This window comes from Mesocricetus auratus, unplaced genomic scaffold, assembly GCF_017639785.1.
Source record: "Mesocricetus auratus isolate SY011 unplaced genomic scaffold, BCM_Maur_2.0 Super-Scaffold_100004, whole genome shotgun sequence".
NCBI classification, from domain to species: Eukaryota; Metazoa; Chordata; class Mammalia; order Rodentia; family Cricetidae; genus Mesocricetus; species Mesocricetus auratus.
The window spans coordinates 89,055,474-89,082,073 of NW_024429189.1; the positions used below are offsets into that span (position 1 = coordinate 89,055,474).

The 26,600-nt window shown below is 43.7% G+C and overlaps 1 protein-coding gene across 4 annotated transcripts; it reads left to right on the top strand.

The window, feature by feature from the left end:
* Positions 1-1,294: 1,294 nt before the first annotated feature.
* Positions 1,295-26,072, top strand: Slc28a2 (solute carrier family 28 member 2). Of its 4 annotated transcripts, XM_040746190.1 has the most exons (20): positions 1,295-1,392; positions 1,740-2,229; positions 2,773-2,916; positions 3,429-3,525; positions 3,611-3,681; positions 9,873-9,964; positions 10,793-10,976; positions 13,227-13,368; positions 14,323-14,436; positions 14,731-14,808; positions 15,164-15,244; positions 15,646-15,726; positions 18,244-18,369; positions 18,452-18,582; positions 18,921-19,089; positions 19,249-19,446; positions 19,992-20,073; positions 21,256-21,354; positions 21,541-21,652; positions 23,893-26,072. In XM_040746190.1, the coding sequence occupies exons 4-20, from the start codon at positions 3,445-3,447 to the stop codon at positions 24,008-24,010; spliced, it is 1,959 nt and encodes a 652-aa protein (XP_040602124.1). In that variant the 5' UTR covers positions 1,295-1,392; positions 1,740-2,229; positions 2,773-2,916; positions 3,429-3,444; the 3' UTR covers positions 24,011-26,072. The 4 variants fall into 4 exon arrangements, 3 of the variants coding, with proteins under 3 accessions (XP_040602124.1, XP_040602123.1, XP_040602125.1); XM_040746189.1 differs by lacking the exon at positions 1,295-1,392 and having other exon boundaries at positions 1,651-2,229; XR_005877366.1 differs by lacking the exons at positions 1,295-1,392; positions 1,740-2,229 and having other exon boundaries at positions 2,446-2,916; positions 23,893-25,399; positions 25,450-26,072.
* The last annotated feature ends 528 nt before the right edge of the window (positions 26,073-26,600 follow it).

Genomic DNA, 26,600 nt, shown 5'->3' on the forward strand with positions numbered 1-26,600 from the left:
TGAGCTGGCTTGAATAAATGGTAGAATGGCTTTTTAAAACCACTGTTACAACGCAGGAACGTGGTTAGGACTAGAAAATGTTATATTGATGTAACTGAACCCCAGTTTTCTCTCACAGCTGGCTCTTATTGTCTCAGCTTTATGTGTGTGCATTTAGGTGGGAGTAGCTGTGGAGATCCCAGGAACCAGTTCCATGCAAAGGGAGAAAAGGCATCTTTGGTGGAAGTAGAATGCACGTCATGTGAAAATGGAAAGGGGAATGCTGGGAGTGAAGAGGTGTAAGGGGGTGTGGCAGGACACAGGGGAAAGGAATCAGCCAAAAATAAGGATGCTTGAAAACACCACAAAAAAACCATGATAAGCTAATAAAAACAAAATTAATAGTTTGAGTGGAGGTAACTTGTGTAGGTAGAACATGCTGATCCCAGGAGCCATGGATTATTTAAGAAACACCTGTGTCAGAGATGAGGTACCACCCTATGGGTCGTTTCTCAGCGAATCCCATGGGAGGGGGGCAAAGAATGCTATGGCTATTGTTTGCTCATCTGTACTGGACAGTAAGACCAGATTGCTGAAGATGCCCCATTCCTTGACCACAAGACACAGACAGTCAAGCTAGAGTGTGGCAGGAAATTTCTTCCTTGCTGGTTGTCTCTCATAGTGCTGAAAGGTGTTATGTAGGCTGCTGAGGGGAGAATTGTTGTCAACAGTCTTACTTAACTGTGGCCACTGTGTGTAACAACATTGAATGGTCAGATAAGAAAAACCCATTAGTACAATAGCGGTGGGGGATAGCCAACAGCTATTAACCAACAGGAAAGAATCCATAGTCAAAAGCCTGTGGTTAGGGAAGTTGTGTTTCCCAATGGGGAAGTCCTGCTGCTTAATGGACATGGTGTCCCCATCAAATTGCAGTTCTAAACATGGGCAGCTCTAGAGAACTGTTTATGTCCACAGGATAGTAGTTTCTGGTTTTGGTCAGTGAAATTTCTTTCGGCAGTGGTCAGTGGTGACTAAAGAAATACAACTGGTCAAAGTACTTCTAATAAGCGATCGCTGATTGTCCAGCAATAAATGAAACATTTATGTAGCCATGTTGACAAGACTCAGTGGCTATCACAGAGAAGAGAGTGGAAAAACAACCTAAGAGCTGGAGGAAGGGAGGCAGAGATGACGTGGACTGATGACTTATGGGTATGATATGACTCAACAGACATATCAAACACTCTCAGACTCACAGCAGCTAGGATTACTTATATAAGATAGGCAGTACTGTCAACACTCTTGGGAAGGAGAGAGACTTGGGGAGTCTCACCTCTTCCCGAGCCTTTATTCACAGCAGTTAGTCGTTGGTAGGGAAAGGAATCACTTTTTCTTCAAGTATAGCCACTGGTAAGGTGCCCATAATCCTTTAGAGAATCCCTAAAGAAATTCCCTGTGTCACAAAAAAGAGACATTGCACACAGAAGTAAAAGAGGGCTAGTTTGGAAGAAAAAGAGCATTAGTGGGAGTGGAGGGGGGCAGGAGAGGATAAGGGGGCTGAAGAGGATCAAAATACATTATGTGCATGTGTGAAAATATCATAATGAATTTCATCATTATATGTAATTAATATAGGCTAATAAGAACTTACTCCCAGTTCCCCCCAGAGAAGATGCAGTTGGATAGCCAGCTGGGCAGCGGCAGCCTGGAACGCTGAGGTTCTGCAGCAGGCTAAATAAGTTCACTTCATTACTCAGGATTCACGGGTCCAGGAAGCAGACGTGGAAATGGAAATGGTACCTCATCCCCAGTGAGCCACCAGCCAGACTTCTGCTTCTTGTTGCCACAAACTTATGCTCTGCTCTCCTGGGAGTCTTGGTTCCAGAAGGGGGAGCACTTCATACAGGAGGCACAGGAGGGAACCCTCTGAGCTGGAAGCTAAGATTTCTCTCTAGCCACGTTGGGCTCCTGATGCACTTCAGCCAACAGACTGAAAGTAGGAACAATAGAGTTAGGAGGGGTGACTGACCCAGACCAAAGGGACATTGATTGTTTCTCTACAATGGAGATAAGGCAGAACATATCAAATGTAAGAGAAATACCTTGCGATTAAAGTCAATGGGAAACTACAACAACTCAATCCAGGCAGGAAGATACAGGACCCAGGCGAAGAACCAAGACTGGCTGAGGTGCTTGCTGAAGGTAGAGGGACTATGGACTATGTTGTGGAAGAGTTATAAACTCCAGGTAGGGCCACAAGACCTGCTACAGAGATGAGGGCTGTTACTGTCCTGAGTGTTTGTTTCTGTCCTACTTTTGTTAAGAATATGCTTGAATATATAGACTCATATATTGAGCAAATACTTGTGCTTTCTTTCCTTTTTTGTTCCTTTACCTTGTAATGTAATGACTGAGATAATACCAGTAATTAAGAGTTCTTAAATTTGTCGTCCTAGTTAAGCTATAGGCTACTAAAAGACCATGCATTCCTCAAGGGGCCTTGCCATTTATTCTGAGGGAAGAATGTTTTCAGTGGTGATAACTAATGTTAGGCAGGCAGAATTATGACCTTGTCATTGTCCTCCTTGAAAATTAATCATGGCAAAAGGGATGGTTTGATTGACCCAACTAAGAAACACACTTCCAAGAAGTCCCTCCCCTAGAGTGGGTGGCCCTTTCCTGTGGTAACCTCCTAAATAGAAGGAAGTCTGACAAGGAAAGTGTGGTTGGCTCGCCTGCCGGTGAAAGCATTCATCTCTATTACTGCTGTCCTTCTCCACTGACATCCAGCTTCTCCAGGATCCCACGTGGACCGAAAACATTTAGCTCTTCAGGAATCTTCCAGGCACCAGACTTGGAACTGCTGAGGTATCTGACTTTGTAGCCTGAGCAGCCTGTTGCCAGACTGGACTGTGAGGACCCACCCAGCACACTGTAAGTCATTCTAGAAAACCCTCTTTTCTACATATGCATTCTGTCAGTTCTGTTCCTTAGAGAATCCTAGGGAATGCAGTCTTTTTTTCTCTCTTCTTTTCCCAGAAAGCCTTGGCCCCTGGAACTTTCTCAGGTGTCATCTTCCCTCTCTTTCCAGGAAAAAAGATAAAGAAAAATTGCTAGATGACCTTTGATTTGAGAAGGTTATATTTCAACCCAGGTTCTGGGGCCCTGGAAGGCCCACCAATTCATTTCATGCCCTTAATTTCTCACCTGTCATATTGCCCCTTCTTCCATAGCCATTTGCAACAAGAAATCAAATTCTACCTTTCATTATTTATTACATTAATCTGCTCCTAACCTTTCCAGTCCTTAATTTTAATAGAAGCAGCTGACTCTTTAGAGAAGTTTCATCTTGTGTTTTCTGAGAGGATCTGGCCTTAAAAATCCTCCCTCGTCCCCCAAGACAGAAGGAGAAATCTGCCAGCCTTAGCGTTGAGTTTGTTTTCCAGCTGAGGATAACGGGCAATGGAGAAAGAAGCGGGAAGAGGGTCTGCTTCCCAGGCCACAATGAAGAACGGCATTGAGAACCCAGGGCTGGAACTCATGGTAATGCAGTATTGTGGGTTGAGGTGGGGCTTCAGCTGCTTTCTCAGGGCTGCCTGGCCCAGCTCACCTTTACCTGTGTTTACAGGAAAGAGGAGATCCTGAGCGTAGCAAAAAAGCAGAAGTGACTCAGGAACACAGCCCGAAGGATGGCTGGAGGTAAGGATGTTCCAGAGTCCAACTTAGAATTGGGGGTGGGGTGGGGAAGAGAAGTGAGTGAAAGAGATCAAAGCTAATCATTCTTGGACTGCTTAACTCACGGACTAACGGGACCGCGGTCCCACATGCACGTAGAATTTTGTAGAATTAACTGAAGGGTCAGCCCAATGACGATGACAAGCCTATCAGTGTCAGCCTATCGGACATTAAAAAAATAGCAGCTGCAATAATAAAATTAACAATGGCTAACATTTATCGAGTACTATTATGTGTAATTAATTTAATTTTTATAACAGGCAAGTACTAATTTTAATACTTTGGTTTAAATTAGAGCACTGAGACTTAGGAATGAACATACGTATATCAATTAAAACAAAACAAAACAAATCTCTTGGAGGCCAAGCTTTGTGGTGCATGCCTCTAATCCCAGCACTTGGGATGGCAGAGGTGGTGGACTGATCTCTATGAGTGTGAGGCCACCTGGTCCACATAGCAAGTTCTAGACCAGCCAAGGCTACATAGTGTAACAAACAAACCCCACGTCCACCATGACCAAAGAGTTTTTCTGGAATGCTCAGGGTTAGGAGTAGGAAAAAGGAAACATAGGAGACAAAAGGACTTTCTATGGAGGCTAAGAAGAGATGATGACTCGGGAGTTAAGGGAAGGGTCTGATGAGGGAAGCTACATTCCGCAGTGCTGTGTGCTCAAGTTGAGGAGGGAGGAGTGACCAAAACTATTTGAATTTGAACATGGACCTGCTGTCAGAGCTGATGTCAAAAGACAATTTGGGTAAACTTGCTCAGCTGGAATGTGTTCTGTGGTGTGAAAGGCCAGGGATTGCTAAGCATGCAGACAGCAGAGTACTGGACGGGTGGTGAGGGGTGTGTGAGGCTATGATCCGAAGACGCTCTAGGATAAAAGGTTATTTTTGCTTGTTTTTTTTTCCTAGAAATTAAATATCTCAGTAACATCTTCACCTTTCAATTGACTTATGTTCTACAATCTCCACAATTCATTTTATGTTTATTTATTTATTCATTTTTGAAACTGAGTTTCTTGTAACTCAGATTCTGCTCACAGTCACCATGAAGCTAAGGCTGGCATTGACCTGCTAGTCCTTGTTTCTAACTCTGAAGTGCTAGAAATATAGACCTGCACCATCACACCCTGCCTGGTTAGCTACAGACTTTTATATAAAATATCTCTGTCAGTTGATGCATACTTTATATCTCAATGTATTTTTGTTTTTCTACTTTTTTTGGCTTTTTGAGAAAGGGTTTTTTTAGTGTGTGTGTGTGTGTGTGTGTGTGTGTGTGTGTGTGTGTGTGTGTGTGTGTGTAGCCTTTACTGTCCTGAAACTCACTCTGAAGAGAAGGCTGGCTTTGAACTCATTGACCTGCTTGCCTCTGCACCTTGAGTACTGAGATTAAAGGTATATGCCACCACATCCAACTGTTTTTCTACTTCTAAAAAGCTTTGTTTTTATTTTATGTTTATAAGTGCTAAGTGTTTTTGCCTGTGAGTATGTATGTCCATCACATGTGTGCAGTGCCAAAGGCAGCCAGAAGAGGACACTATACTCTTTGCACCTGTGGGTATTAGGATCCAAATCTGTATCCTCTAGAAAAGTGACTAGTGCTCTTAACTGATGCGTCATCTCTCCAATCCTCTACTTATTTTTTTTAACACTACCTATCTACCATTTGAACAATCAACTGTATATTTTTTGTAATCACAATATTTCATATTTTGGTTAGCAGTTTAGCAGTCAACAGTGTTAATTCTGTTTAGAATTATATCTGAACTCCAGGAAGCAATGTACTGGTTTCTTTTGTTTGGTTTGTTTTTTTCTTGTTTGGTTTTGAGTCTTTTCTTCTTTTTGTTTTGTTAGAATATTACTATGTAGTCACAGCTGCCCTGGTACTCACTTGATAAGCTAGGGTAGCACTGATTTTACAACTGTTCTCTTACCTCAGCCTCTTGAGGGCTGGGATTGTGTGCAGGCTGTTAAATGCATAAGAGTGGAATCGCTTGCTGGTATAGTGGTTCATGTCTGTTAATCCATTACTTCAGAAGCTGAGGCAGGAGGTTGAGTTCTGGTCGTAATGAGTATGGGAATAGTTTGGGAAGTATAGTAAGAGCCTCTTTCTGAAAAAATACTTTTCTCTTTGAGCACAGTTTAGACTTGGATGTTATAGATATTTTTTCTAACCTACCAAGTAAGATTAGCAGTTGGATTGCTTTTGTGTGAAGGACAAAGTAGTAAACAGTTTAGTTTGTAGGCTGTGTAGTCTCTGATGCATTTACTCAACTCTACCACTTTAGTGAGAAAGAAGCCACAGATAGCAATAAGTAAATGGGGCATGGATGTATTTCTAATAAATAATACTTATTTAAAAATATGTAACATTTACACACTTAGCCCATCCACCACTGCAGTTGACAACCTTGAATGTAGAAGAGCTAATACCGCAAGCTTAGATCTGTAGCATTGGCATATAGTGTAAATACTCCACGACTGATATGAAATTACCAAAGGGATGCTGCTGAGCAAGACACCGAGAAGAGAAGCATGCTAGTTTGCCATGATCTGTTGCCTCAGTCATCACATGTAACAGATGTGAAGACCGTCAAGACCTTGAAGTCTGTAAATTCTAGTGGAGCTTCATGCTCCCCGCTCTGGCTTACACGCCTCTACTTCTAAACATGATTTGCTCATCATCTATGTGGTAGATGTGGGACTTTTAACTTCATTCCCTTGTTTCTTAATTATTCAAATAGCACCTACTCTTTTGCTTGCAAAAGAAATATATACAAGGACCCAGCCTGAAATTGGCATGGGGCATAGTCAGGAGACAGAACAGCTTCCCTGGGAAGACTCCACTGCCTATCAGAACAAATGCTACCTCCATCTCGGAGAGAGAAGAGTTCTGGAAGGAAGAAGCTGAGGGTAGGTTGGACAACCTACTGCGTAGGTTCTTTATGTCTGTCTATCTATGGAGCATTCTTTTTCTGTTGTTCAGGATAGCCTCATGCTGCCCTTCCCTGTTAGGTTTTCCCTTGACTTTCCAGTCCCTACTTGGCTTTCCCCATGGGTTATTAACATCTTTTTGTTTGGGAGACAGTTTCCTGTGCAACAGTATCATCCAGCTCTTAAGTTAAGAACCAGTTGTGTACATAACTTTGACTATGGAAAAGTTGTACTTCAGATGATGAGTTTGTGGTTAGGAAGGCAAGGACAAAATCTCTTGCCTGTGACTTATTTCTGCTATCTTATTTTTGTAGTAGCTTTGTCCAGCTGGTATTTAACTGGGTGTAAAACAAGACCTTTGACGTTTTGAAAGACTCTGGCCCCCTGTGCTAGGCGAGCCTCAACTTTTGCTCACACCATCAGTTGATTCCAACTTGACTCCTTCATTCCGTCTTTTATTTCCTCCTTCAAGCTGGAGTAGCAGAGACTCAGGCAGGGCCACACTGTCTGCCGTCACTGGAGCTGGACTTACTCAAGCTTTCCACATTAATGGCTAAATGAAGAGCTCCAGGTTTTAGCAGTCACCAAGGCTCTCTCTCAGTTAGGAGAGTCTATTATCTTGCAAGTAGGTTTACTGAGAAAATTCACGAACATCTTTACTGCTTGATCTGGTGATGACTAAAGTCATGTTTAGCTGGTACATCTGACTATGCTCTCTTTACTTCCTTTCCACCTATCAGTTGGGGATGCAGGTAGTAAGCGCGTGAGAACGTTGTCTTTTGTCAATACCCAGAAAGCCTCCCCTACAAACACTTGGAGGCAGAGAAAGCATCAATATTCACTCACTTAGCAGGTAAACATCTCAATACAATTTCTAGTTATAGCACAGATACTAATGCTCAGACTGTACCACTATTTAGTGTAAAGAGCTTGGTACTGTTAGTAGGATGCTGGGCCAGCCCATCATCATTGTTTTGTTTCTGAGACAGGGTTTCTCTGTGTAGTCCTGGCTGTCCTGGAACTCACTCTGTAGACCAGGATGGCCTCAAACTCACAGAGATTCACCTGCCTCTGGCCCCAAAGGCTCAGTTCTAACCCGTTGTTCTAGGATTCCATTGTCATGGGTTTTGCAAGTATTTTAAAGTAATTTCTGAAGTACTTTAGTCCCCAGGAAATGGTGGGTTTGTGGTGAAGAGGTGATAGCAGAACTACTAAACCTGTAATTTCTGTCTACTCTTTGACTAGCATATGGACCTTCCTATTTTGTAGTGGCTTTGCTTGAATGTTGTTTAATTGCGCGTACTTTCAAACCAGCTTCTCCTTATTTAGAAAACAGGTGGCATATTTAAACAAGAATAACCAGAAGAGAGTTTACTCATAAAGAGGCCATTATGAACAAAGTATAAAGACACATATGCATGAAAATACCATAATGAAGTCCAATACTAACTTTAAAAATTAAAGAAAACAAAACCAAAAGAGTGGCTGGAGAGATGGCTCAGTGGTTAAGAGCTTGTACTGCTCTTTCAGAGAACCCAAGTTCAGTTCCTAGTTCAGCCCCACATCTAGGACTCACAACTGCCTGTGACTCCAGCTCCATGAGATCTGATGTCCTCTTCTGGCCTCTGCACGCACAAGCCCCACCTCCTCAAATGCACACATAACAACAAACAAACAAAAGGAAGACAGATGTTTGAAAATGGTATGAAGTAGAGCAGAACCATGGGGAAGGACGGTATGAGACCTAGGGTTTGAAAGAGTGAATACAATCTATTCCTTGACAGGAAGGGCTATGGTGCCAGAGAACCTGGTAGGATAGTCAGATCAGAATCCCTCTCTGCTTATGTGCGGACTTCAGCTGTTCTGCACTGAGATTTCCTGTGAGGTCCCATTGGCAAGAACCCCAGCAGATAAGTCAAAGGGTTTGTGGTCCGGTGGTATAGTCTTCACAGACTGAACTTCCAGGCCCCAAGCAGCAAACCGAAGACCTGGCACGCATGGGAAGTCTAGAATTAAAATGAAGTGCATTGCTTGATGTACCTTGTGAATGATATTCCAAAGGCAATGACACCTTCAGCTACTGACACTGTAAACAGACTTTCTGGGTCACTACTTTCTCCATTAATGGATGGAGGCGGAGGTCTTGAGATCCCACACATCCTCCTGAGGTGATGGGCTTAGACAATCCAAGGGTGATGAGGATAGTTTCCTCCCTCTTTGACTTCCCTATATCTGAGAATTACACCCTTCTCAGATAAGCCAGGGTTGGCCTCCCTGCAGAAGATGCGGGGTAGAGGTAGGCATGAAGAAGAAAGGATACAGGGGTATGACAGGCAGCTCAATCTCAAGTTAGATGAGAGAGGCAGCAATAGAGAAGGGACCAAAAACTGTGTGGACCAAATCCCCAGCCCATTTAGTTAGTGGCTGGTCCCATCCCTGACCAAGCACCATAGTCACAAGGACACTTCTAGCTGGGCACATTTTCTCTGTTGAAAGTGGAATCTTTTTTGCTCACTTGCCTGCAGAGGGAGGTGATCCTGGGGTCAGGTAAGGTAGCCTGACATGATGATGGAGAACTTAGATTCGAAAGCCAGGCTACTCAGCTTCCAGATCTACTCCTTACGACCTCTCGACCTCAGGAAATTTACTCAGCTTCCTTGGCTTTTAGCTTGCAGTAACAACCTCTAAGGTTCTTAGAGGAACCCTGTTATTATTTGCAAAGTTCTTTGAGCCCAACCACATGGAAAACACTATACAAAGCAGTCTTGAATAGTTCTTGCTGGGCATCTTCCCTCAGATCTGTTAACATAGAGACTCTTGATACTGGTTTGTTTTCTCTCCTACCTGCCAACGTAGCACAGCTACTAAAGGCTGTGTGTGGTTTGATAGAATTGTGTCTAAGAAGGACAGACTGAATATGGAAACTGGACATCACCTGTCCTTAGGAGTAAATCCCTGGCACGATTAGTGTTCACTTCTGTGGTAGGAAATTATCAAAGATGTAACTACTCTAGGTTGAGTAGGGCCATTCTGATCTGATGCCCAGACACAAGGTTTGAACTGGCCTTTGGGGCCTTGCCGGAACACTATCGAACACCCACCAGCTGAGTAATTTTCTTCACTGACTGAGAACAAACTCTGCCTTGGGCTGTCCAAGGTTTAAGAGTTGCACAGACAGGATGAAGCAATTCTCATGTTTGAATTTTGGTTTTTCATCAGGAGGAGCCTACATCCTTTCATCAAGGCAAGAAGTTTCTTCAAAAGACATGCTGTTTTGTTCAAGAAGATTCTGCTTGGTCTCTTGTGTGCAGGTGAGATCATGGGAATTCATGGAAAGGGGAAACACAAGCCATAATTTATTGCCTCATACACAGAAGGGTAAGTAGAGCAGAGAAGAGTTACACTCAAAACTGTACTATTTAGGTTTTATATATATATAGTCTCTTTTTTATTGCTTAGGTTTGATTCAGGACACAGCTCTGTAGACTTTAGGAAAAACACCTGTCATACATAGCTTATCTATTGGTTTATAATTAAGATCAGTGCTGTGCATTATTTTTGAAAGTCAGGAAACCTTGTTTATAGTATGTTGTCAATGACATGTGGGGCTTTGATTAGATGCAGCTGGGATAGTGAGACCAAAAGTGATCCTTGGGGCGAATCTGGGAGCATTGAGAAAAGCACCACATAGCTTTCCCTCCTTGTGGCAGCTTCTTTTATATCACGTTGCTCAAGAGAAAAGGTTAATCATTTGTCATTTCAACATAGCTGAGGTGAAAAAAACAATTCAAGAAGAGATGTCCAAGTTGGGCATTGGTGGCTCATGCCTTTAATACCAGCACTCGTGAGGCAGAGGCAGGTGGATCTCTGTGAGTTCGAGGCCAGCCTGGTCTACAGAGTGAGTGCCAGGACAGGTTCCAAAGCTACACAGAGAAACCATGTCTCGAAAAACCAAAAAAAAAAAAAAAAGAGATGTCCAATTTCCAAAGAGCCTAACAGTGGATGTTGACCACATCTAAAGGACAGAGTGAAGACAGCAGCTGAAACAGAAGGGGACAACACTTCTCTGGGAGCAGAGAGGCATGTCCTCATGCTCCATGGACACTCAGCCTTACAGCCTCTTCACTCTCTCTTTGTAGCTTATGCTGCCTACTTTCTGGCAGCTTGCATCCTGAACTTCCAGAGGGCACTGGCATTATTTGTCATCACCTGTCTTGTAATCTTCTTCCTGGCCTGCCATTTTCTGGAAAAATTCTTTGGTAAAAAATTAATAAGCTGTCTGAAGCCATTTAAAAATCCGCGCCTGAGGCGTTGGGTGAAGTGGTAAGTGTGCCGATCAACTTTCGTTGCTGTTTACAAAACACCTAAGAACAATGTGCAGGAGAGGCCGTTTTGGCTCCCTGTCTCAGAGGCTTAGCCTATGTCTCTTAGCCCCGTCAGTGTTGGCTAGTGATGGGTCAGCATATCATTGTGGGAAGGGACTGGTGAAGCATGAAGGGGGAGCAAAGAGAGGAGGAAGGCAAGGGACCTGGGACAGTCGTAACCTACAAGAGCATGCTCCCAGTGATCAGTTTCCCCCTATTAGGCCCCACCTACAGCTCCTGCCATCTCCAAATGATCCTTTTAATTGTGAGTGTGTCAATGAATAATCTCAATTATGAGATGGAAGGCTCTCTCTTGCCTCCTTTCTCCTTCTTTCTCTTATTTTTCTTTTCTTTTTATTGGACAAAGCTTCTAGTCCAGGTTGGTCTCAGAACTCTATGTAGTCAAGGATGACTCTGAATTTCCGATCCTCCTGCCTTTGCCTCTTGAGTGCTAGGGTTACAGGCATGTACTACAGCACTCAGTTTATGGAGCACCGGGGATTGAACCCAAGGCCTTGTGCATCCTGGGCAAGCCTTCTACCAACTGAACATCATAGCCATCTCATTTAACATTTTAACATTTTCACAGTTCCTGAGAGGGATTCGGGCTCTTTCCTACACAGAGGCAAAGTGTAGAGGACACGTAGCAGTGGACCTTTGAGCTGCAAAGCCCAGCCTGGCTTCTTATAGCCTTGGGTCAATATTACTGGTGCAGATGGAACTCCAGATCAGGAAGGAGTTGCAGTCTGGAATCCCAAGAGCCTGTGACACACGTGAGGAAGCCCACGTTTCTGTTAATGGAGTGGTTAGAGCAGATGCTTACACTTCCATTATGCTATCAACCAAGTTGCTTTCTCTTCTCTGCTCTTCATTCTCCTCCCCTCTAGTCTTCCAGAGCCCCTACCTGCTTTTGTGTTTGCAAACTAGATCAGTGGTTCTCAGCCTTCCTAATGCTGTGGCCCTTTAATACAGTTCTTCATGCTGTGGGGACCCTCACCCATAAACATTAGTTTCCTTGCTACTTTGTAACTGTAATCTTGCTAGTGTTATGAATCATAGTGTAAATACCTGATATGTGAACCCCAAGGGGGTTGTGACCCACAGGTTGAGAACCATTGTCTTAGAGTCTGGGAGCAAGCTTAATCATCAGCATAACTGAGCTGGAGTCTGCAGCAGCTACAGTTGATCTAACTGTGCCAGGTTCATGTGCACTGACTGTAGGCCAGACTTTCTAGAAAGTCTTTTCTCGTTCTCCAATGAATGCGCAGAAAATACGTGTTCAATGATGACAATTTGGAGAAATAACATATAACCATTGATGTTTTGTATCACTGATTTATTTGACAGTACGGGGGAAGAGGCCAAGTGACTTTATTCATTAAATAAACTTTTGGAAGCCGGATTTTATTGACCTGAGAAAGGGATGTGTAGAAGAGAGCCTCTAATTCAGTCCAGACCCGGGTTCTTTTGCGGCATTGCACCCGAGGTGTCATCTCAGCGGATCCTGTGTTTCTTTTTGTATTGTTTTCACCTGTGATCTCCTTTCTAGTTCTCTTCACTTAGATTGAAGAAATCCATCTGTATTTTGTTTGTATGTTTTTGAGAAAGGGTATGTGATGTAAGCCAGGTTGGCTTCAAACTAACTGCGCAGCTGAGGATGACTTTAACCTCTTTTTCAATATTACTTTATGTGTACGAGGGTTTTGTCTGCATGCGTGCATGTACACCACATGTGTGCCTGGTGACCACCGTGTTTAGAAGAGCTTCTGAGCCACTTCTCCAATCCCAACCTTAATATCTTGATCCTCCTGCCTCCACTTCTTAAGGCTTGCACTACCATCACTGGCTCCTTATTTGTTTTGGACCCAGGGTCTTGTACATTTTAGGCAAGTACTCTGCTAAGCTACGTTCCAAGCCTCCAGTCTATGTGTTGAAATGCGTTTGGTGCATGTAAAGATGATGCGTCTATAAATGACTTATTTAATTCTCACCCTTGGAGTGGTTAAAAATGGAGTAGCCCTCCATCGTGGACCAACACATCCTCTCCTTCTGTTTTCAGAATTTTGCTTGGTCATTAGAAGCACCTTCAGGGATGAATCATTATGTTAAACTTTATTGATATAACTATATGAGAAAAGTGAAGTCCTATCAGAGGGGTCTTGGTTGCTGGTTCACTGAGTGGTGACCTAGCTCTGGATTTCACCTTTAGGGTGTTCGCAGGAGCCTCTGTGGTCGGCCTTATCCTGTGGCTGGCTCTCGACACAGCTCAAAGGCCAGAGCAACTGATCTCCTTTGCAGGAATCTGTATGTTCATCCTCATCCTCTTTGTCTTCTCCAAACACCATAGTGCGGTGAGTTTGGGGTATTTATGTTGGGTCTAGTAACACACAGAAAGGGCTAAGTTGAAATTGCAAAATGTATGTGTCTTGATAGAGACATAAAATTAAGTAAAATTCCTGGAGTTTTTCTCTCACAGTCTTATTTCTAAGAGACGTTAGGAAGCTTTTAGAGACCTTAGGCCTGTTGGTTGTTATTGTGGTATGTATGGACCTAGTCAACACTAGAGAAAAATAAAAGAACATATAAATAAGGAAAGAAAGAAAACAGACTATGACAGAGAATCAGGTGGCACTGTGCAAAAGTGCCATTTGTGGAAGTTATTTGTATGCATGTGTTGTAAGCATCATGAAACTTAGTTTAAAAATCTGTATGTACATACTTGTCTCTTTGTACAATGTTATCCTATTTTTCCTTGCTAGTCTCCCTGTTCCCTATGCCATTGTCTTAGGGTACTATTTCTGTGATAGAACACTATGACCAAAACTTGGGGAGGAAGGAGTTTATTTGGCTTATTCTTCCACATCACTGTACATCATCAAAGGAAGTCAGGACAGGAACTCAAACAAGGCAGGAACCTGGAGACGGGAGCTGATGCAGAGGCCATAGAGGAGTGCTGCTTATTGGCTTGTTCCTCATGGCTTGCTCAGTTTGCTTTCTTACAGGACCAATGACCCCCTGACCAGGAATGGCACCACCCACAATGGGCTGGGCCCTCCCACATCAACCATTGTTTAAGAAAATACCCCACGTACTTGTCTACAGCCCAATCATATTAAGACATTTTCACAGTTGAGGCTCCTTCCCCTTAGATGACTTTAGCTTGTGTCAGGTTGACATAAAGCTAGCTAACAGCCAGATTGACTGTTAATACCCTCACTTAACACCATTCCCAGCATAAGGTTGAACCAGGCAATGGCCAAGTAAGGTTTGGAACTCATGCTTGAATATTTTCTTTTGGATTCCAGGTGTGCTGGAGGACAGTGTTTTGGGGCCTGGGCCTTCAGTTCGTCTTTGGGATTTTGGTCATCAGAACTGAACCTGGATTTAATGCATTTCAGTGGTTGGGAGATCAGATCCAGGTACAGGGAATTGGGTGTCAGAGTTTCAATCATCTGGAACCCCAGAGAATAGAGATTTGAGGGAAGCATGAGGCTTTGGCACTATGCCTTCATGGTGGTATTGGGGAATCTGGTTGGGTAAAGAGAGAAAGTAATGGGACCACGGGGAATACAAATGAAGAGAACTGATTTGCTGAGTCTGTCACTTTATGACCAACTCTTGGGACATGGCCTGCACATCGGACCTGAGGCCGAGCACATCTTCCTCTGTGTCCTGCCTGCTCTAACTCTCATCCCTTATTCCTCCCACTTCAGATTTTCCTGGCTTATACGGTGGAAGGCTCCAGTTTTGTTTTTGGTGATACACTGGTCCAAAGTGTTTTTGCTTTTCAGGTAATTCCTATTTTGTGGGCAGGGATGACAATGACAGTGAAAGGGTAGGAGGATAAAGCAGAGAGTGATGGGTGTGTTCAAGAGGTCAGATAATCTTTACCAACTTGACCCTAGAAAGTAGTCCACTTTTCCTCCATGATCCTTACCGTCATGGAATTGATTGAAGGGGGAGAGGCTCAGGAAATATCCCATGGTTCAGTACTGATAGACTGACAGGTTTGAAGTACATTTTGAGCTTATTCCTAAACTGCATCATATCAGGTGCCCTGGGGATGCCCGGCACTTAATTTAGAGGCACACAAGAGCTTGTTTGTGGCACACATAGCACACACAGTATAATCTCTTCTCATTGCAGTCCTTGCCAATCATCATTTTCTTTGGATGTGTGATGTCTATTCTCTACTACCTGGGCCTTGTGCAGTGGGTGATTCAGAAGGTAAGCTCATGAAAGAACCTTCGGCTTGGACCTGTCAGGGGAGTGGGCGATGCTGATATTTTCTTTGGGGAAAATGATCCTACATAGGAGATGGAGTCAGAACGGATGAGGAAAAGCACCCACCCCTTTAAGCATCCTGATATCCTGAGATAGACTGGGGCAGAACACGGTTAAAGGCTAGGCTGGTCTGCCCTTTCTTATTGGGTGTGATAGGCTTGATCTAGAAGTTCCAGGGCCTGAGTTCTGGCTATTATGTTTGTAACTTGTTCTGTCACTTTGCTACATGATTTTCCCTAGTTCTCAGTTTCCTTACCAGGAAACGGAGTCGTGGGAGGGGCTTTACTGGACATTACCCAAGATTTCTGCTAACATAGATGATTTAGGAGTCTGGATTATTGCAGATTGCCTGGTTTCTGCAAATCACCATGGGCACCACTGCTGCCGAAACCCTGGCTGTGGCAGGAAACATCTTTGTAGGAATGGTAAGTACTTGGGCCTTCTGCTTTTCTTTTCTCTAAAGAACAGAGAACTTGGCAGAAAACAAATTCAGAAAGAGGACTTTCCCTTCTTCCCTCCCCACTGCCTGCCTTCCTTTCTTCTTCTTCTTCTTCTTTTTTTTTTTTTTTTGAAACAGTCTCATGTAGCCCAGGCTGATCTCATTCTCACTATTTTTTTAAAATTTTTATTTTTATTTTTGGTTTTTCTAGACAGGGTTTCTCTGTATTGTTTTGGAGACTGTCCTGGAACTCACTCTGTAGACCAGGTTGGCCTCCAACTCACCAACTCACAGAGAACTAACTACCTGCCTCTGTCTCCAGAGTGCTTGAATTAAAAGCTATTTTTTTACAAGATTGATTTCCCATTTCTTTTTTAATTATTTTTATTTTTAAACTTTTTATTTATTTATGTATCTTTTTAGTTATCACTGCTCTGTCTGCATGTATCCCTGAAGGCCAGAAGAGGGTATCAGATCTCATTACAGATGGTTGTGAGCCACCATGTGGTTGCTGGGAATTGAACTCAGGACCTCTGAATGAACAGCTCTTAACCTGTGAGCCATCTCTCCAGCCCCCATTCTCACTGATGAGGATGACCTTGAACTCCCAATCTCCCTGCCTCCACCTCCTGGGCACTGGGAGTATAAACACAAGTCACTAAGCAGCTCGGAAGGCACTTTTTGCTTATTTGTTTTGTTTTATTTTTGTTTTTTGAGACAGGGTTTCTCTGTGTAACAGCTCTGGCTGTCCTGGAACTCACTTTGTTGACCAGGCTGGCCTTGAACTCACAAAGATATGCCTTCCTCTGCCTCCCTAGGCATGTTTTTTTCTTATGAAAAGCCTGAGAAATGAAGATTGGGAAGCAGTAGGTCCTTTATGAAAGAAACCTCAGAGGGTCAAGGAGAACATTGCTTTCATCCTTGGTGTCTAATCCACAGTCTGGACACACTATCTAAAAGGTGCTTAGCCACTGGTCCGGCTCCTTACACAGGAGTATCGGTGAAAACCGCAGTCCAAACCCTATGCCTCTCAGGAGCTACCAGCGATGTTTGAACTGCCATCTAGTATTTTGGTGTGACTTGTGTGATCCCCGTATTCCGAGGTTTCTGAGGAGGCAATGGTTTGTCTTGCTCAGGACTAACAGGGCTCTTCTCCATAGGACTCTCTTAGTGAGTCTGTCTGTGTGGAATAATAGCGCTGTTTGTGTGGAATAGCTGTCCTTCCCTGTTGCTGCTATAGGATACCCCGCACCCCCAAAAAAAGCATATTGGGAGAGAAGTGACTTATTCTTGCCTCAGTTTGAGAATACAGTCGTCATGTTGGGAAGATCTCAGTGACAGGAACTTATAATGCTACATCCTGTCAGGAAGTAGAGAACAGTGTTTGTGCCCCACTAGCTTTCTCTTTAATGCAGTTCAGAACCCAAGCTTGGGGAATGGTACTACCCACTGTTAGAGTACATCTTCCTCCTTCAGTTAATGTAATTAAAATAGCCTCTCACAGGTTGACCTAGTCAAGATAATCCTCACAGACATTCCTAGAGTCTTATCTCCTAGGCGTTTCTATCAACTGTTGACAATCAGTGTTAGCCATTACAGTGTTAAATATTTGCTACTGACTGACCAAATCAATACTAGGAATGCTCATTTTTCAAAGGGGCAAGAAGTTAATTAACATTGAGGTCTTTGTCTTCTAAAGTCTTAGGCTGATTATCTGCTTGTGATATGTTTTCAGAGTACTTCTGATGCTTCTACCATAGCCCTCAACTTTTGCAACAATGGTCTACAACCAGTTTTGCATTAATGGTCTTAGTGGCTAGGTCCTTTGGTTATCATTCATTAAAGAATAAATGGCATCCTAGCTTGAGGCTAGGTGATTTCCTAGTTGAATCTTCCTAATTAATAAAAATTTTACAGACATTTCTTAGAAATTCATTGCCTCTCTCTCTCTCTCTCTCTCTCTCTCTCTCTCTCTCTCTCTCTCTCTCTCTCTCTCTCTGTGTGTGTGTGTGTGTGTAAGCATTTGTGTGCCGTGGCATTCATGTGGAGGTCAGAGGGCAACTTGTGGAAGTCAGTTCTCTCCTTCTGCCATGTGGGTTCTAGATACTGAACTCAGGTCTTCAGGCTGAGCTTTCTTGGTGGCCTGATATTATTATTATTATTTCTTTATTACTTCATTGGCTTAGATAAGTTATTGTAGACATCTAGTGTGTGGTCAGTAAGTGCACTGTACTACATAATTCACCCAGTAAGTGCACGGATTTGGACAAGGTAAGCAAAGTAAATGACTACCAGCTGTCTACAGTATTTTATAACATGCTATGGAAACAGGTGAAAACACAGTCAGCAAGGAGATGGCTAGGAGGTCTGAAGCCTCAGGGCAAGACTTTTTGTGCACTGGGTGAGAGGGTATGCATCTGATGGGTTCATTCCCTGCCTAGGATAAGCACTTTGATATGGAGTATGTGACTCTTGGTATGTGACTGTTTTTCTTTGTTTTTAGACAGAGGCACCTCTGCTCATCCGTCCCTACCTTGCAGACATGACCCTCTCTGAAATCCATGCAGTGATGACTGGAGGTTTTGCTACCATTGCGGGCACTGTGTTGGGAGCCTTCATATCCTTTGGGGTGAGGCACAGTTGGCATAATCTCTCCTGGTGCACCCACATTGAGCCCCACAGTGGTGCTAATCCCCCATCTGACCTTACAGATTGACGCATCATCCTTGATTTCCGCCTCAGTGATGGCTGCCCCTTGTGCACTTGCCTTGTCCAAACTGGTGTATCCAGAAGTAGAGGAGTCCAAGTTCAAGAGCAAGGAGGGAGTGAAACTGCCCCGTAGGTGAGCCAGCGGAAGCGTATAATTTGAGAGATGGTAAGGTGTGCTACCTAGAGAGGCCCTATGGTGGTAGAAACTTCTAGTCACCCCGAAGGAAGAAGTGCCTCCTTTTGCTATCTCTGCATCCACTTGTCATTTTTGTCTTGTTTTGATCTAACCTTCCCACCTGGCGTTAACTCCTTAGGCAATTACCCCACATCCTTGGCACCATACTATCATGGCAATAACATCTGAATCACTTCAGAGTAAGGGATCCCATCACCTCTCACACTTCAGGGGTAATAGAGCTTCTCTTCTCTGAGGAGCTGAGGTAGCATATGCTTTATGCCTAATAACCACAGGGACGAGAGGAATATCCTGGAAGCTGCAAGCAATGGAGCCACAGATGCCATAGCCCTTGTTGCTAACGTTGCTGCCAACCTGATTGCCTTTTTGGCTGTGTTGGCCTTTGTCAATTCTACCCTTTCCTGGCTGGGGGAAATGGTGGATATACATGGACTCTCTTTCCAGGTAAGTGTTGGCCATGTTTTCCTGACCCATATTAAGCCAGGAGAAAGCCCGAGCAGAAGAGGGAGGTTTAAGGAGAGGAGGGCTAAGTCTCCAGGGAGGCTGCTGGTACCTAACTGTTGTCTGCTCTTCCTTTCCCTGGGGTATTTTTCTTCCACTCAGGTCATCTGCTCCTATGTCCTTCGACCCATGGTTTTCATGATGGGTGTAGAGTGGGCAGACTGTCCACTGGTAGCTGAGATAGTGGGAGTCAAATTCTTTATAAACGAATTTGTGGCCTATGAACAACTGTCTCAGTATAAGAACAAACGTCTCTCTGGAGTAGAAGAGTGGATCAATGGCGAAAAACAGTGGATTTCTGTAAGTGACATTCCAGAAACATCACAGAGTGAAAGGTTTGGGCCTTGTGTATCCAAGAGAAGACACAGATGTTGTAGGCTCACAGACACTTCCCAGTGTCCCAGACCAACCACAAGACAAGAAGAACCCTATGTGTCAGTACTTAGTTTCCATTCCAGGGCTGTATGTTATTTCTCCCCTGAATTTGGCCCAACTTTGATCTGTAAGATAATTGTTGCTTCTGTAAGGAACAGTCCAAGGAACACACCTTCTGGATGTTCAGAAGTTTCTTTATTTACACATTCAAATAGCTGGGAATTGATCTTCTATACATTTCTCCTTGTGTCTCTTTTCTCTTATCTTTAATAAGAACAGTGCTGGGCAAGGAGTCTTGTGGTATTACCACATCACGGCAGCTGTTGCAATTCAGGGGCCAGTTATTTTCTGAGCATCTTTTATGGTTCTGTAGAAGGCTGTAAGAAAGACTTGGTGTGCCCTGGAACTTCTACCATGGTTGTGAGAACAGCAGAACTGAATGTATCTACTTGTTTTTTTTTTCCCCTTAGGTGAAAGCTGAAATTATTGCAACATTTTCACTCTGTGGATTTGCCAATCTTAGTTCCATAGGAATCACACTGGGAGGCTTGAGTGAGTTGTTAACCCCCCCCCCCATGTTCCCAGGACGCCAGACAGCTCGCAACCTTTGCTCACTGCAAAGCAGAGGCTAGGCAGAGACGCTGATATGAAGTGGGCCTCTGAGGCCACGTGTAACTCAGAGCTCATGCAGTCAGGCTGACTATGGGTTGAGTCCTTTACAATCAAAGCTCTATTTGTGTCTTCTCTTTGCTGCCAAGGCACAAAGAGGGTTTATTTTTATTTTCCTAACAAGAGAGAAGTTATTAAAATGATATTTCTATCTTGCCTTTGGACTGCCAAAGGTACTTTCTGAAATTAAGATACTCAATACTTTGGTTTTTTCCAAAAAAGGTGATATTTGTACAAGGATCAAAAAAGAAAGAAATGAAAGGAGGCAAAAAAGCAAATAAATAGAACAAGTGAGTATTACGCATTGTCAGATTAAAAGCTGAGAGTCCTGGAGTACAGAGGACGTGGTACTTGAAGCAGTGTCACCCTGATTGCTAGAGAGAGGCTAGGAGAGAGGAAGTGGTCCTGGGGGGCAGAGTTCATCAGAAACCCAAGGACCTGGAAGAAACAAGCTAGAAATGTGTCTTAGGAGAAACCGAGTATGAAAGGAATGTGTGAAAGTGACATTTCTGGCAATCATATTCTGGGATGGAATTATTAAATTTATTTCCTTGATAGCTGCTTAAACAGTTTGAAGGGGGAAACAACTTCCTTTTGGTTTATCTTTCCCCTTGGTTAAACACCTGTCCATGTTTTCTACTTCTGCTACTTGGTAGCTGTGATTCTGAAGCCAGGGTGAGATGGGAACGGCCCTTTCTAGTCCTCTGGCTTGCAACAGCCCCTCCAATTCCAGTCTAGACTTAAGAGCTTAGATCTCAACTGGCATACAACAGGCATGCACCTGCTAGGATCAACTCGGAGCCTTGCTTGACTCAAATATATCTTGAAAAGATTCCAGAACCACTGAGGTGAGGGTCAGATATACAATCCTTGACCCAGGAGAAGTATGAGTTATTTATCAAGACTAATGTATGTACACACCTCTTATGACAGCCTTAGCAGCTTAGGTGGTTGGTCATAAGGTTGGTCATGTTTTCCCCCCTACATTCTTCTGAATGGGGATTCAGGGATACCCCTTTTGCTGTATGGGGAAGACATACAATTGCTTTCTTTTGTTGCCTGTAGCGTCAATGATGCCCCAGCGGAAGAGTGACTTGTGCAAGATTGTGGTCAGAGCTCTCTTCACGGGTGCTTGTGTTTCCTTTATCAGTGCCTGCATGGCAGGTAGGTGCCTAATCACTGTCTCTGGCAGAGATCACAGCATTTCTCTCAGAAAATTCTCTTAACTGACTATCCATCCCATGCACACCTGATCTACAGTGTTATCAACTCCCAACCAAACAATAAAGAACTTTGGAGACCATGTGCCAAATCTTCCTCCTTCACATAATGCCCATCTCCTCTGTGCAGGAATCCTCTATGTTCCCAGGGGAGCTGAAGCTGACTGTGTGTCATTCCTAAACACAAGTTTCACCAACAGAACCTATGATACCTACGTGTGCTGCAGAGAGCTTTTCCACAAGTAGGTGAACACCATAGTTCCTGCTCCCTCCTCCTATCTCCTCTCTTCCATGAAGGAAACTTCTGGATGCTGGAGATGAGAGGTCTTGAGTCCAGTCCTGTGTACGCTGTATGGAGTATATGAGACACAACATGAATGTTAGTGATGGCCTCCACCTGTAGTCTTTTCTCTCATTATCTACGGCATTAGCTCTACGGGTCTGTTTATTGGCGGTGTGTAGGGAAAGGGAAAGAAGTGTGGTCCCTGTGTTAAGAAGTTACTGTATTTATCGTGACTGAAATATAGATAATTTATAGGTGGTGATTTTAGAGTAGTTCTACTTGGTAAATCTTGGAGGTTTTTTTTTTTTTTCAGATAGGAATGGAGCAGACCATCAGGCATGGTGGTGCACGCCTTTAGTCTCAACATTCAGGAGGCAGATGCAGGTGGATTTCTGTGAGTTCTAGGCCAGCCTGGTGTACAAAGGGAATTTCAGAACAGCCAGGGCTGTCTTGAAAAAACAAAACAAAACAAAAAAGCAAAAGAAAGGAAGCCAGACAGACCAGGAGAAGACAAGTTTAAATGTACAAGATAACCAGATAGCCTCTAGTTCAGATAGTGTAAAGGTGATCTCATTTACTACATTCTAGAATATAAAAAGGACCTAACACTGAGTAAAAGAACTAATTTGGGGACACATAAAAGGAAGCTATGAGGAATTGACACTTGTGCCCTGGTTGAGGTCTTCAGGGATGGGGAGAGCTTTAGGAAGCAAAGCTGGCATTACAAAAAGGCCTGTGTGAGTCTAGAGAAGCTAGGTTTGGATCTGCAGGGTTCTGGACCTCAGCATGGTTAGCAGCACTTTATATAAGGACATTTTGATAACAAGGAGAGCAAGAGATGGTAAGATGCTTAAAGGTACAGGTATGCTAGACCAAGCAGAATCAACAGGACTGGTCCTCAACTAGTTAGGAGCAAGGCCCAGGGTGAGGAGAAAGAACTCTCCTATCTGTCCTGAGCCAGTGTGTCCATGGCAATGAGACCAGTACAGGAATAGGAGTAAAGGAGAAAGGCGTGGCCTCCTCCAGTCCTGGATTTGTTAATGTGGAGGGTCCTGTGTGAACACCATATAAAGTCACTCACAAATCAGCTGGAGTCTGGGACTCAGGGATAGACCAGAGCTGGAGTCTGCTTAGGAGGTGATGTATATGTAAGTGATCTGTTCCCTGTGGGACATTCAGATGTTAGCTGCATATCAGGTCAGGAAATAAAGTAAAAGTTTTGGGTATTGTTAAAGAGGAATTTATAAACCGGATAGGTCTAAATTAGTCTGGTGTGTATGTTCTCAGTGGATTTTCTAAAGCTGCATTCTAAGAGTCATTAGCAGCTAGAACCTGAAAGAAATGTCTTTGGGGCTGGAGGAAATGACTCAGGTTAGCATGCTGCTCTTGCTGAGGACCTCAGTTCTGTTTCCAGCTCGCACACTGGGTAGCTTCTGACCAGCTGACTCCAGCTCAGAAGGGCTCCTGCTTAAGTCCTTCGCAGGCACCTGCTCTCACATAAACCCACACATAAACATACAAGTTGAAGAAACTAAAAGCTGGAGACATATATCTATCTATATATAAATATATAGATATACATCCATATACACATATATGTATGTATACCTATTCATACACACCCATATGTATGTAGTGATAATAATTGAAGAAAAAGGGGGTATTAACTTGAGAGAAGAGGGGAATATGGGAGGGACATGAGGGAGTGTAGTTGGGAAGGGCTGGAGGGAGGAAAGGGAGAAATGATGTAATTCTATTCCAATTTGAATAAAATGAAAGTCAAAGAAACTTAAAAGGAAAATATCTTTGCCTATTTAATTTATACCAGTTAAATGTAAGCAGTTTCTCTTTCTCAAGAGGAAAGCTGTCTTAAGTTATCAGCTTTTTTAAAAATTCAATTCAATTCTAGATCGTTTATAAGGCATACGTTTTGTCCCAGCTGTCTGGAAATGTTATTTCTAACTGGACTGAGGTTAGGAGCTGGTCACAGGGCAGACACTGGACACGGTTCCATACTAGCATTAACTGAACTGTGAGCAGCAAATGCATTTAAATGGAGCTCATTTCATTGGTTGCAGCCAACAGACACACTCAGAGGTTTGGGGTTCTGTTCTCGGCTACTTGGTAAAACTTGTTGATACATTGCTCTGCCTTGTCCGTGTCTGACGCATGCGCATCTCCCTGGCTTTATCGTTTCAGTACATGGCTGAACGGCACCAACATGCCTTCTTTCTCGGGTTCCTGGGAAGACAAGGAGTTCAGCGCCCTGAGTCTTGCTACCTGCTGTGACCTCTACAACAGCACCGTCTGTGTGTGAGACTGGCAGGGCCATTTCCATGACAGTTCTTATAGAACGGGTTTGTGTTGCCAAACAGACACCGAAGCTTCACATTCTTCAAGGACCACATTAGAATTCACCAAGTGAAAGTTCTGGGCTCATTGTAGCCCTGCATAAAAATCAGCTCCCACCTTTCCACTGGGGTGCCAAACACCAGACAGGAGTTACTTCATGGGCCCTTCTGGGAAGCAGCTAAGGGGGAAAATATCTGTGTGGTAAGGGTCAAGATCCAGGCAGATTCAGTCCCTGACCTGGCCCGGAGTTTGGAGAATCAGTAAATTAAAAAAAGAGATGCTTGGATTTTAATGTGGAATGGTGGCCGACCCCTGTGATCACAGCAATAAGCCTACAGCTAAGGAAGATTGCCTCAGCCTGGGTTACAGAGTGAGATACTGTTTCAAAACTCAAAAGTGTTTCATAAAAGTGATGTAGTATACAATGTGTCCTTGGGAAGAGATGGAGGTGACGAACTGTGTTTCTGAAGTTCTATGTGAAAGGCATATGAATATTTAAAATTAACATTTTTTCTGTTGCCAAATATTTGTAAACTTGAAAATTCCTTACCATCCTCACACAGTAACAAAACACGTTCCCTGTACATAAAATGCTTTTTTAAAAAATGACTTATTTCATTTTCTAAATTATGTGTGTGGGGGGTATGTGTGCATGAGTGTAGGTGCCTTAGGTGGCCAGAGGTGTGGGTCCACCTGGAGCTGGAGTTACAGGTAGCTGTGCCACCCGATGTGGATACTCGGAGATGAACTCAGGTCCTCTGCGGGAACAGCACACAACCACTGGGCCGTCTCTCCAGCCCTCTCTATGTAAAATTCTAAGTGATATCCATGTGAAAGGCCTTTACATGGTTTGCCATTCTCCTCCAGTGCCGGCTATCTGTACCTCAGGTTTACAGAGGATCCGTTACGAATAGTTTTGGATCAGCAAGATGGCTCACCCTGTAAAAATGTTTGCCCAATGACCTGAGTTAGATCCTGCAAGAACTTCTCAGAGCAGGAATGGTTAAGGGGCACGTACAACCACGACTACTTAACAGTCACAGCAGCCTCTCTGCTCTTGGTGTCAACTCCTCAGTAAGGGGCCAAGTGTGGTGACATATGCCTTGGGTCTCTGTGAGTTCAAGGTCACATTGGTCTACATGGCGAGTTTCAGAACAGTCAGGGATACATAGGGAGACCTTGTCTCAAATAACCAGAAGGGAAAACCAAACCAAACACAAAAGAGAGTCTTCTGTACTAACTAACTATGGTCTGGTGCCCGTGCTCTGCTGCAGAATCCTGGAGCTGTCTAGTGTAGGCAAGTGGCAGAGGCAGTGCCATAAGCAGCAGTGATTCAACAACGCATAGCTAGAAGGTACCAAGGACATACGCCAGCCAGTCCTTTGTGATGCTTCTGTTTAGAAGGTACCAAGGACATACGCCAGCCAGTCCTTTGTGATGCTTCTGTTTAGAAGGTACCAAGGACATACGCCAGCCAGTCCTTTGTGATGCTTCTGTTTAGAAGGTACCAAGGACATACGCCAGCCAGTCCTTTGTGATGCTTCTGTTTAGAAGGTACCAAGGACATACGCCAGCCAGTCCTTTGTGATGCTTCTGTTTAGAAGGTACCAAGGACATACGCCAGCCAGTCCTTTGTGATGCTTCTGTTTAGAAGGTACCAAGGACATACGCCAGCCAGTCCTTTGTGATGCTTCTGTTTAGAAGGTACCAAGGACATACGCTAGCCAGTCCTTTGTGATGCTTCTGTTTAGAAGGTACCAAGGACATACGCTAGCCAGTCCTTTGTGATGCTTCTGTTTAGAAGGTACCAAGGACATACGCTAGCCAGTCCTTTGTGATGCTTCTGTTTAGGGTTCTAGGGATTGAATTCAGGGGTTCCAGTCCTCATGTTTGCACAGCAAGCACTTAAAAGTAGCTTTAAAAATTAATTTGTGTGTGTGTGTGTGTGTGTCTGTCTGTCTGTCTGTCTGTCTGTCTGAGCATCCAGGCTTGAATGTGAGGAATAAATTTCTATTGTTTAAAAGCCACTTGGTCTAATGTATTTTTTCTAATAGGTCAGGTAGATTAAGGTGAATACTTTTTGCATACATCTACCATAAGTGTATTCTATTCCTTTCCAGAGGTACCTGACACTATGGCCTACATATGTCCAACTCCTCTCCTAATTAGACTCAGAAGGGCAGGAATAAAGGATGGGTTTTGTTGGGCTAGAGTTTGCTGAGGGGTACAGACAGGAAGCCCCATGCTACAGTTAAGGTACAAATCTAAAGTTCAGGATTGACGGAGCCATATACACTCTTACATAATGAAGGTGATGGGGGGGAACCAGGTCATCAAATGGATCCTAGTGCAAATAGTAGTTGTTTGGAACAACCTGTCCCAGTAGATGAGAGCTTTGCCACCAAAGGTGAAGGTGAGGAAATATTTGAGAAAGAAACAGATATGTCCAGGACTACACAAAGTACACTTTATTAGAGATACCTATGAGTAGACACATGTACTGACTGATGGTGAGACATGAGAGTTTATACACCCCCAAATGAGAGGAAGGGTTT